This window comes from Callorhinchus milii, unplaced genomic scaffold (assembly GCF_018977255.1).
Source record: "Callorhinchus milii isolate IMCB2004 unplaced genomic scaffold, IMCB_Cmil_1.0 Scaffold22, whole genome shotgun sequence".
NCBI lineage: Eukaryota > Metazoa > Chordata > Chondrichthyes > Chimaeriformes > Callorhinchidae > Callorhinchus > Callorhinchus milii.
In genome coordinates this window covers 2,133,444-2,145,114 of record NW_024704763.1, presented here as the reverse complement: position 1 = coordinate 2,145,114, position 11,671 = coordinate 2,133,444, and the positions used below count along the sequence as shown (strand labels likewise).

At 45.8% G+C, this 11,671-nt stretch overlaps 1 protein-coding gene across 1 annotated transcript; it reads left to right on the top strand.

The window, feature by feature from the left end:
• Positions 1-1,508: 1,508 nt before the first annotated feature.
• On the top strand, positions 1,509-10,880 carry wdr76 (WD repeat domain 76). The gene is made up of 12 exons (XM_007909609.2): positions 1,509-1,850; positions 2,457-2,555; positions 3,630-3,694; positions 3,961-4,090; positions 4,549-4,595; positions 4,714-4,867; positions 5,240-5,398; positions 5,869-5,987; positions 6,730-6,828; positions 7,100-7,249; positions 8,099-8,149; positions 9,073-10,880. Exons 1-12 carry the CDS (start codon positions 1,509-1,511, stop codon positions 9,326-9,328), a joined length of 1,671 nt encoding a protein of 556 aa, XP_007907800.2. The 3' UTR covers positions 9,329-10,880.
• Positions 10,881-11,671: the final 791 nt, after the last annotated feature.

Genomic DNA, 11,671 nt, shown 5'->3' with positions numbered 1-11,671 from the left:
TTCTCTCCCCCCTTTTTGAAGAGCATTTTTTTTTTTTTGCCCAATTTGAAAACCACTGAGAGATCCCCTAAAAGTGGTCGCTCTGCTGCTGCTGCCCCCCCCACCACCCACCCCCCACACCCACACGACACCACCACAACGTGGGGCTACTTTGGGCGGGTGTGGGGCGGGGACTTTGGGCTACTTTACGGGTGTGTGGGGCGGGGGGCGGGGACTCCGGGACAGTACGGCTGATGCCGCGGGCTGCGCGCGCAGTGGGGGGGGGGGGGGGCGCCAAAGCCCGCGTTTCGTCAGAGCGACCGTTGGGCGGCGCGAGCGCGTGAGTCAGTCAGTGAGTCCGTGAGTCAATCAGTGAGTGAGTGAGTCCGTCCGAGGCGCCGCGTCTCCGCCTCACCTCACAACCCGCCGGGACCCCTTCACTTCACTCCACTCGCCACCTCCCATACCCTGACCCTCTCCCATCACACTCCCCCCCCCCCCCTCAGCCTCACCTCACTCCCCCCCCTCAGCCTCACCTCACCCCCCCCCCCCCCTCAGCCTCACCTCACTCTCCCCCCCCCCCCCTCAGCCTCACCTCACTCTCCCCCCCTCAGCCTCACCTCACCCCCCCCCCCCTCAGCCTCACCTCACTCTCCCCCCCCCCTCAGCCTCACCTCACTCTCCCCCCCCCCCCCTCAGCCTCACCTCACTCTCCCCCCCCCCTCAGCCTCACCTCACTCTCCCCCCTCAGCCTCACCTCACTCTCCCCCCCCTCAGCCTCACCTCACCCCCCCCCCCCCCCCCTCAGCCTCACCTCACTCTCCCCCCCTCAGCCTCACCTCACCCCCCCCCCCCCCTCAGCCTCACCTCACCCCCCCCCCCCCCTCAGCCTCACCTCACTCTCCCCCCCCCCCTCAGCCTCACCTCACTCTCCCCCCCCTCAGCCTCACCTCACCCCCCCTCAGCCTCACCTCACCTCACCCCTCAGCCTCACCTCACTCTCCCCCCCCCCCTCAGCCTCACCTCACCTCACCCCCCCCCCCCCTCAGCCTCACCCCTCCCCCACCTCAGCCTCACCTCACTCTCCCCCCCTCAGCCTCACCTCACTCTCCCCCCCCCTCAGCCTCACCTCACTCTCCCCCCCCCCCCCTCAGCCTCACCTCACACCCCCCCCCTCAGCCTCACCTCACTCTCCCCCCCCCCCGGACCTCCTCACTCCACTCAGCACGTCACACCCCCCCGGGGCCCAGGCCTCCACTCTCTCACACACGCGCGCGCACACACACACACACTCCGGGCCCTCACCTCACACCGACCGCCTCCCGTCTCTCACCTCAACTGCTGGGGCACCGTTTACCGACCGACTTTTACCGACTGTTGGGACGTGTCGCCGAGAGGAGAGGAAAAAAACAAAAAACTCGGGGCCGAGCGCGCGGTGTGCGAGCGGTTTGGGTCAACGGGGACGGACGGACGGTAACCCCCTCCCCTCCCCCCCTCCTCGTGAGAGAAGGGAAGGGAAGCCGCCGGACATGGGCGCCGACGGCAAGAGGATCGCGGGGGCCGGTGCCGGGGTCGGCAGCGGGAAGCGCTCGCGGCCCGAGCCCGAGCCCGAGCCGGCGGGGAAGCAGCAGCAGCCGAAGCGGCGGCGGGGCCGGCGGCGGGGCCGGCGGGCGGGGCGCGCGGTGGTGGCGAGGCGAGAGGCCGGGAAGGTGGGAGCCGCCTGGGCCCCGGGGAGCTCCCGGGCTCCGCCTCCGCCGCCGCCGCCTCCGCCTCCGCCGCCGCCGCCGCCCCCCGTACCCTCCTCCGTTCGCCGAGCGCTTTCCTCGAGTGATAGTTCGGACGGCGACAGCGATGACCCACTTCCATTCGCGGTAAAAGAAATAATAATAATAATAATAATGATGATGGTAATCAATCAATGAATTAACTCATTAATGAACCATCGTGAAGCCTCGCCCTGGGGGTCGGACGCGACACCGGGGGCGAGGTTTCACGATCATTTATTAATAATAATAATCGCCCCTTCGAGAGGCCTCCGAAGCGCTTCGCGGGCCACAGGCGCCCTCAATAACCGCAGTCGTACTCGGCGGTGGTCCTCGCCGTTCGACGCCGCGGCCCTTCCTCGCGTCTCCGCGACGTCTCGGAGCGCGTCGCCGCGGGGTAAGACCGTTCGCCCACAAATATACGGACCCCTTTGGCGCCCGACGACGTCTCCGGAGAGCTTAAGAAGGCGTAGCGACCGTCTGCGGCAGCAGCGACGACCGGAACAGCCACAGAATTACACGCGTGAAGCGCCTTTCACCTCAGGAGGATAGGCGAACGACAGCCAATTTGCACACCATGTCCCGGAAAACGGCGATTAAGTGATTTTATCGTAGGGGGATATAACGTAAGATAATGTGCTGTGTTTGGGAACTGTAGTCAGAAATCTATATTCAATCCCAATGTTGCGACACTATTTCTTGTAATTGTTCCAGTTACATCAAAAACCCGAGGAGCTGTCGGCGTACGAGAGGAAGCGGCTCAAGAACATTGAGGAAAATGCCAAATTTTTTGCATCTTTACGTTTACTGGAGGTAAAAGAGGATGAAGATTGCTTTCAGTCTAACCGTAGCAATCTCAGCGATATTTCCCATGTAAAGCGTAACAATTATAATCTTTGAATTTGAACCCCCTGGTTCTTCAAATCGGATTCCACCAGTCAAACTCTTGAGAGACTGTTCAACAACAACAACAACAACAAGATTCCATTTATAGAGCGCCTTTCACGTCAGGAGGACGTCCCAAGGCGCTGCACAGTTGGGTCATGACCCGAGCAGGGGGGAAATGGTCAGGGTGAGGGGAGGGAAGGGAGGGAGCGAGGAGGGGGGAAATGGTCAGGGTGAGGGGAGGGAAGGGAGGGAGCGAGGAGGAGGAAGAGAGTCGAGAGGGGAGCTGAAGGCACGGTCAAAGAGAAAGGTTTTGAGACCGGCCTTGAAGGAGGAGAGGGAGGAAACAGCGAAGGCACTGGGGATGGAGTTCCAGAGCCTCGGTGCTGAGAGGCTGAAGGCCCGACCACCGATAGTAGGGCGGTTGGGGCGGGGGATGTGGAGCAGACCGGAGCCAGAGGAACGGAGGGTACGGGCAGGTAGGTAGGGGGATAGTAGGTTGGAGAGGTAGGAGGGAGCGATGCCGTGAATGGCCTTGTAGGTGAGGATGAGGATCTTGAAATCAATCCTCTGGGGGATGGGGAGCCAGTGGAGGGGAGCGAGGGTGGGTGTGATGTGGTCGCGGTGTCTGGTGCGGGACAGTACACGAGCTGCAGAGTTCTGAATGACCTGCAGTGTGGAGGGAGGTGGCGGGAAGGCCGGCGAGGAGAGAGTTCCCATAGTCCAGCCTTGAGGTGACAAAGGCGTGAACTAGGGTTTCAGCAGCGTGAGGGGTGAGGTAATGCCGTAGTCTGTACATAATGTTAAATGTTTTCCCCAATTTCACGAATAATACTTTGGATCTTAATTGGAATTGGGGGTTTGCGGAATTGTATTGTGAAAAAATCGAGGTCGTCTTTTGGTAGCTCATTCTCTGTCAAAGTATGAACCATTTATATGTGTTTAATCTAAGTGTGCAAATGTGTCTGACTCTTGAAGGAATTTGATTTTTTTTTCTTACAGGCTGCCCAAAAGCTCCGGCAGACGGGTAAACCAAAACCAAGAAAAAGACGAATTAAACCCGAAAGGTATATTTTCAAGTAAAGACACTCTGAGGACAGTTCTGGGGAGATGCTTCATTTTTGAAATTTCCATTTTTTCAAATGAGGCATTAAACCAAGGGCACATTTTTCACCGCAGTTATAGTTTAAATATTACCACCTTCTAATTTATGTTAATGATTTCTCACAATCACCAGAGAGTAAAACGATGGAACTCAAATTTAATGGTTTAACTTTGTGACCATTTTATTCGAAATATCATTACATGAATTTTACACGTTTGATGCTTTCAGCAAAAACCCTACTACCTCTGGAGCGCGACGGTCATTGCGTCTCCTGAGGCCGAGTCTTGCAGGCACTACAGTCACAGAGCCAGCGGTGGAGCCAAAAACATCGCTGGACGTAAAAGAGTTGAGTGAGCCGGTGGGTAGCAGGATTTTGTATGTGAGGTTAGGTCTCCAGATAATAAATCTGTATTTACTTAATTCTTGTTGCTTTCAGTGCCTTCAGGATAGTGACATTTTTATACTTATGTGGTGAAGGTTATCTATGCAGAGTGCTTCATAGCAGCATTAAGCGCTTGTAGGTTGCGTGCAGAGTAACCTGCTCTGCTCCAAACCTGCACTTTAACCATAAACTCAGCAAAATTCTTACTTGTGCAGTACCAGCCATCTTTATGAGTGAACTGGTCCTAAATCAATCATTTTGTGTTGGGGGAGACCAGTGTCCAGTAACAATTGATTTAGAGGAACTGGTGAAAACATGGGTGGAGATTAGTCAGGTATTATTTCTAGACCTGCATTGGGATACTTTAAATGCACCCCAAAGTAAAGACAAATTTAAAATATTCTGCCTAAATGATGCATCTCTTGGTGTTACAGACGAAGATGAAAGGTGTAGAAAGTGTACCATCAGCAAAATTGAGAGAGTAAGTTTTTAAACAAGATTTGTTCAAAAAAAAACTGGATTTTTAAATAATTTTGTTATATATATAGATGATTTTCCTGCAGCGTTTTTACTGTTTTTTTAATCCTTAATGTGAACAGATACAAGTTGAAACTGAACAGGATGACCATCCGACTTGACCAAGTTGCGAAAATGACTACATCTCGATTGTGCTCAATAGCTATTCATCCTTCCGTGGACAAACTCTTGATTGCTGCAGGGAGCAGGCGTGGACAAATTGGTCTTTGGGATCTGGTGAGCAGATCCTTGCTTATCTCAGCCCTACTCTCTTCACCATGTTCTTATTTTCCACGTGCAAAATATGTGCAAGCTTGCCTGTTTTTAGAATGGAGATTGGCTTACATCGTGTTTCTAAACCACATTTGTTCCCTGCTTTATACAAGAGTACAAAAATAGCGCTTGTTGACAGTATAAGCTTGCATACCAGCACCCTGTTGGCTTATGTGCCTGTCGCCTAGTAAATGGTGAATTTTCGAGCTGTTCACTTAAAGCCAAGGTACATCTTCTTAAGGGTGGAAACTGCCAAAGTTGCTATTAATTCATATGCGACTAAATTGTAATTATTGAACCCGTTTTTAATTTTAATTGCTTTTGCTTTATTTGCAGAATTCCCCGCCGGATAACGATGCAGTCCGTCTCTTCAAGCCTCACATTAATCCTATTAACTGTTTGTGCTTTAACCCTTATAAATCTGAAGAATTGCTTTCATTGAGCAACAATGAAAGTATTCTCTGTGGAAACCTACCCAAAGGCATCTTTCACGAGGTGGGCTCAGCTAACCAACTCCTAAGTTTCCTCATTATTATTTGATATTTTGTTCCATTGAAATGCGTTAATGTGATGTCCAATTTCTCCATGTGTAGTTCAGTTTGTATAAAAGGCAACCGATCTTTGAGCAATGGCCGCATTTGGTACAGTGAATGACCGTAGGGGGAAGAGGTAGAAATCCTCCCTTTATAAACGTAATCGTAAAGTAGATGATTGCCACTTTTTTCCATTGAAAAAAAGCTTTTCATAAACTTTTTGGAGGAGAGGAATTTCTTTTAGGTAGATTTTATTTATAAAATGACTGATTTGGATGTCACCTATATCACCAGTGCAGTTGAATGTGGTTTAAATATCACTTGATTGAATGTTGCTAAGAGAATAAACTTCATTTCTGGCTTGCCTTGTTTCTGTTTTCTAGTATCTGATTTAGATCACACAAATTCCTTTGTTATTAAATTGGTCCCTAGGTGTACAAGGTCAACTACCTAAGCATGTCTTCTTTTGACTTCTTGAATGATGATGGTGCAACGCTGATCGTCAGTCACTGGAGTGAATATGTGTCCCTCGTAGACAGGCGGACACCAGGGTGAGAACCATTGATTAGTTCAGTGCAGGTCTGCCATGTATGCCTCTACATCAATAAACCATCAATAAATATCCTGTAATTGCTCTCAAGTGCTCCTGTTCTCTGCTCCTCCTCCCAGCCCTGTGCCCTCCACCCATCCTCACCCCAGCTCAGGTCCAAAACCTCTGATTGTCCAGCGCCTTGGGATGTCTTTCCGATGTGAAGGGTTCTCTACAAGTGTAACTTGTTGTTGAATTGACTCACGCCGGAGTACAGCTCCTTGAGCGTCAACAACACTTGTTCAAGAAGCCATTCCCCATGTATAAGCATGGGCAGTGAGTGTAGCAGAAGGGTATTTGTCTGTTGGACTTCAAATTTAATTCTAGTTGTGTATTCATCCTGTATGCTCTCTTTCCCTCTAGTTTCTCCCGACTCCCCCACCCCCACCACACACACACACTCTCCACTGATCATGATGAGTAATAACCAGGGCTGATTTTCCCTCCTTCCCCCACAGATCAGGGATGCTGAATCTATTCAAGAATATCTACTCGTACATTGCATGGTTTCATGAGGCGTTGGGCCAACATTTACAGCTGTTCCTAACAAAAATATCTCTGGAATTCAGCAGCTTTGGCCCCCCCCTGCTGTATGCAAGAAGCTCCCTTTCACTAAAATGCTGATGGTTATTAATAATTCTTTTTGCTGCCACAGATGAAACTGACGATTCCTGAATTGAATGTTTCCTTATTGAATCTTGCAGCACTGGGCCTGAATTGGTTGCCAATTTGAACATGGAAAGGTTCAGGATGGTCAATGTCCACCCAATGCAACGACAGTATTTTGTAGCCACTGGAGCACGGTATGTTCACTAAACATTAATATAATTTTTTGTTCATTGTTTGCAATGATTATAGTATAAGACCTACTTTTGATGCTAAATCAGTAAAATTATGCATTATCTTTGTGTCTTCATGCTGTTATCTTTACACTTTTGGCTGTACATAACCCATTAGTGTTTCTAGGCTTTCTCATTGATAAGAAAAACCTATAGAGTGCAATTACTTTACTTTGGTTGTCAATAAGTTAATTGTGCACAGAATGAAACAACTTTTTTTTTAATTCTTTGCCAGGGCTGTAAATATTTATGATATCCGATATTTAAAAGAAAAGAGTAAGAGGGTCGCCTGCCTGGAAAATCATCATAAGAATATAAACTCAGCCTATTTTTCACCGGTTACTGGCAGGAGAGTGTTAACCACTTGTTCTGACGGTATGATCAGGTATGCCATTGAATGGCAGCGTAAGTAATTGTATGGTTATTAAAGTTGCATTCAGTTATTGAACAGATAAGGTGCAGTGTAAAGCTCCCTCTAATCCAGAAATGCGCCCTTAATCCCCAAGTTTAAAAAAAATCACCTCTCAGCATATTCCTGCTGCAACCATCACCAACATCTCTCTGGATGATCTAAATACAGTATTTTACATTGAGGTTTAATACTAGTGAGATTTATTAAAATAGGTCTAAGGTGACATACTTATTTTTTAACATAATGACCTATTTCATATTGTATGGGAATACAATGTAATTCAGATTTTTGTACAGCAGGTCTAATCACATATTAAACAGATTGAGATGTAGGCACTTACTGCTTGTTATCCCTGGACACGTCTTGGGAATAGTGGTGTCGCTCACTGTTAGAAAAAATGTGCTGTAGTCAGATGTCTGTCTGTTATGCAGCTAGAAGAGACCCAGAATATATATCATGAAATACAGAGATTTGGTTCATTGGAATTCTGTACGGTGGGAGTGACTGGAAGGATTTAATCCGTTGGGATAAAGAGTGAATGACTGCAGAGATGTAATCCATTAGGATTCTGTACAATGGGACTGATTGGGCTGAAATAAACCTTGGGGGATATTTTGATTGAGATATGAATTTATTTGAAGCAAACTAGTAAAGAAATACCCAAATACCCAAATCAATTTAATGTTAAACAATAAATAGAAGGAATTCCTTGAATGTGTTTTTAATGTAATCTCAAATGGAGCCTTTGATGCTTCCCCAGGTATTAAAGCAAATGTTTATAAAGAGCAAAATATTTACATTTCTTTACGTGATTTGTTTCAGATTATTTGATATCAAGGGTATGACTTCCACGATCCCTCTTAAGACAATAAGGTAAGCAAACTGATTAACTTACTAAAAGAGTGCTGTGTGCTATAGTTCTGTGATCACATGAAAGAGACAGTTGCAGTGAGGTCCTTTCACGATCTATCACAATCTTTCACAAACTCCAAAATCCAATCCCCTATTTAGTGATGTATTTGCCTGTTGTACTGCAGTTTGTTTTGCCGCAGCACAAAGTACATCGCATTGATGCTGGAACTGCAGTAAATTGTTTGGCACTGGAGAGACATTGATTTCCAGAGGAGGTTGGCTTCATCACCGCAAAGCTCTTACCGGAGCTTGCAATTCTCTCCTCACAAGTTCAGTATTGATGGCACAAAAACAAATGAGTTTCAACCTTAATCGAGGGATCAAAGGTATTATTTTTCAAGATGTCAACCAATGGGAATACCATTAATAGCAAAGTTTGTTTGTGAAGACAAATATTACCTGTAGGATAATAACTGAATGTAAAGAATCCAACAATCATGAGAACTCATTATGCACAATAATGTTAGGGAATCGATTAATGTCTTGAACTCCTCGAGTTACACTCATCCAAGTCTTGAAAAACAGCAGTGGGTTTCTGCTCAGAAAATCCTTAGAATAATTTTGCTAATAAATTAAATTTTTATTAACCAAATAATATGGTTATTGCAAGAGGTAACTCCAGTTGATAATTTGTTATTCAAACTAAATTATTGAACTAACTAAATGATTCTTTGATATCAAATGTACAAGTTTATACATGATGTAACCCCTGTATTTTGTTTCTGTTAACCCTGTGTGTTCCTGTTTAGTTGCTACCTCCTGTTGTCTTTGAGCACTAACCTGGTTCTTTCCTCTACCTCAATTCTCACTAATTTGAATGTACTTGCTACTATATGCATTCTTAACTTTATTTATCAGAAAGTTTATTGTTTGTTTTTAAACAGGCGCAACCATTTCACAGACCGTACGCAAACTAAATTCCGAGCTGTGTGGGATCCTCAACAGGACGATTTTTTCATAGCGGGCAGCACGGTGTGGCCGAGACAGATTGAAGTTTTTCATAGCAGTGGAGCCATGGTGCACGCATTCAGGGATCCAGACTGTCTTAGTTCAATATGCTTAATCAATGTGATGCATCCAACAAGGAACATTCTGGTTGGTGGAAATAGCAATGGGAAAGTTCATGCATTCATGGACTGATTACATTTCTCCAAATTGTATGCAAAGTTTAAGGTGAAATCTCCTGGGTCATTCCAAATCTGATGCTGTAACGGTCCATTTAAGCACTATACACTCTGAATGGCTAATGCATAATTAAATAACGCTGGTAGTTTGTCCTCTGCTTCTGACAAATGAGCAGTGAAAACATGTCATTTGATAAAATAGAAGCATACAATACTTAGAGCTCCTAAATATGTGTACAACCGTGTGGATGTCAATCCCAAAAGTGCAGTCATGGAACGCATAGCAGAGAATACATCTGAAAACGGTGCTAAACTAGCAAAATGGTGTGTTTGTGCTGAACAAAGAGATTGTAAGTCGCGGAAGGCAAATTGACCAGTGTTGCAGTTGACCACACTCAGTGAGCCTGTGGCACTTATCATGCAGCTGACTGACTCAATTGACTTGCTGTAAACAATCTGTCTCCAACATGAATCCTTTCATGTCATCTTATTAATGGGTTCAGATATATATCAACAGAATCGCATCTCCTGAAGCCTCCCATTGGATTGTTGACTTAATTTAACTGACAGCCATTCAGCAATTATAGTCATTTTAAATCTACGATTCTTACGTCTATCCCTGTTGATTCCATTAGTTTTTCAGCTAACGTGAGGCTTTTCAATAATGTTGCCTGTAAACTGCAGCAGAAAGATTCACTGATGGCCAGAGAGATCCAACTGGCGGCCCAAGGGTCAGATGTGGCTCCCTCCCTCCATTTCATGTGGCCCACCTGCTTCCTCCATAACCCATAAATGCTATGTTTCTGGAAGAGAAACAAAACTATTGCTTATGTAACTTGAACGTTTCTCGAAAAGGGCATCTAGGCCTCAGCAGCCAGAAGGTTGGCCCACCTGAAAGGCGTTGAGAGGTGCTTATTAAACTCTGGGTGACAACTCTGCTGTTGACCTATTAGAGAGCCGATGAGCTTGGTTTTCGCAGCGATGTAAAATGGTAATCTGAAACAGAGAAGACTTCCCAGGAATTTTGTAAGCCGGCTGCATATGAAATGTATGCCACAGAACATTGATTATAATATTTATTTTATCATTCAAATTTTCTGAGAAATTTATGAAATCTTAAAATGTCTTTCATACAGAATATATTGACTTTTAAAATATCTTAACACGTGCCTATATTGTCTCCAGGAGATAAGAGTTGAGCAGTACACAGTTGCACTCGGTTATAACACACACCCCAGCAGAGTATAATAAGTTTCAGCATGTGCATAGTGTGCAAATGCATTAATTACACTTCCTGTTCATGGCCTGAATGCACACTGGATGTGATATCAGCATGAGCTGGTGATCCAGAGGCACGTATCTGTGGTTGTTATAACCTGGTTTGGGAATTTATGGACTTGTTTCACTGTGTTCTAGTGCAGTCCTAATGTATTCTGGTCATTTAGTAGAGAAATGTACATTAAAAGAGATTTCTGTTTCAAATTGCAGGTTTTGTATCCTGCATTTATTCTGTGGGTTACTGACAATTGACTTGGTTGTTGTGATTAAAATTAACATGATTTAAAAACCATATTCCTACAAAATCTGTTTCAATTTCACAGCAGAATCTTGTATCCAGGGTGCTTTTAAAAACACTATTAGAGATTTTTAAAAAGCACATTGTACGTAATAAACTCGGGTACTCGCCTTCGATAAATGGTTTTGTAATGTTAATTTGTCCGATCAAGAATAATCTTTGCGGAATGCATACATATATATTTTTTGTTTTGGTCAGCAGGGAAACCCGTCACCATGTTTGAGTATCCAAAACAAACTGGGAGCTACATATGTGTATGCCTTGAAAATGTCTGGAATGGAATGTGCCCTCTCTCCCTCAAGGCATTGTGTGCTGCTTACCTAATTCTAGAGGGTATTAGGCACAGCTTGGCAAGAGCCCAGGCTTGGGGACCCCAGAGTGTGTCATGACAGTTCCACCCATAATTATTTTGCTTTTAAATTTTCTAAACGTTTATAGAATGTTTGCAGGAAATGAATCGTTCTACCTTTCTACTGGTGTGGCGTTGTGAATGCTGGCGTTGCGGTAGGGAATGGCCTGATTTTTTGGAGCAGGATTTGTTTGGTCTCTTGGTCCTCCTTTGTGAAGAAGGAAATGTTCAAAGTAGTCGACGTGCTTATTGTACAAAACTATCGCAGAACCTGACTGGTAACAAAGGCAGCTATTAATAATAATAGTAATAATAATCCTTGCATTTGATACAGCGCCATTTCAAAGTACTTCACGGAATATACTGTAAAGTGAATTGACTGTATATTTTGTGGGCAAAATTCAGCAACCAATGTGCACAGCAGCGTTCCCCCA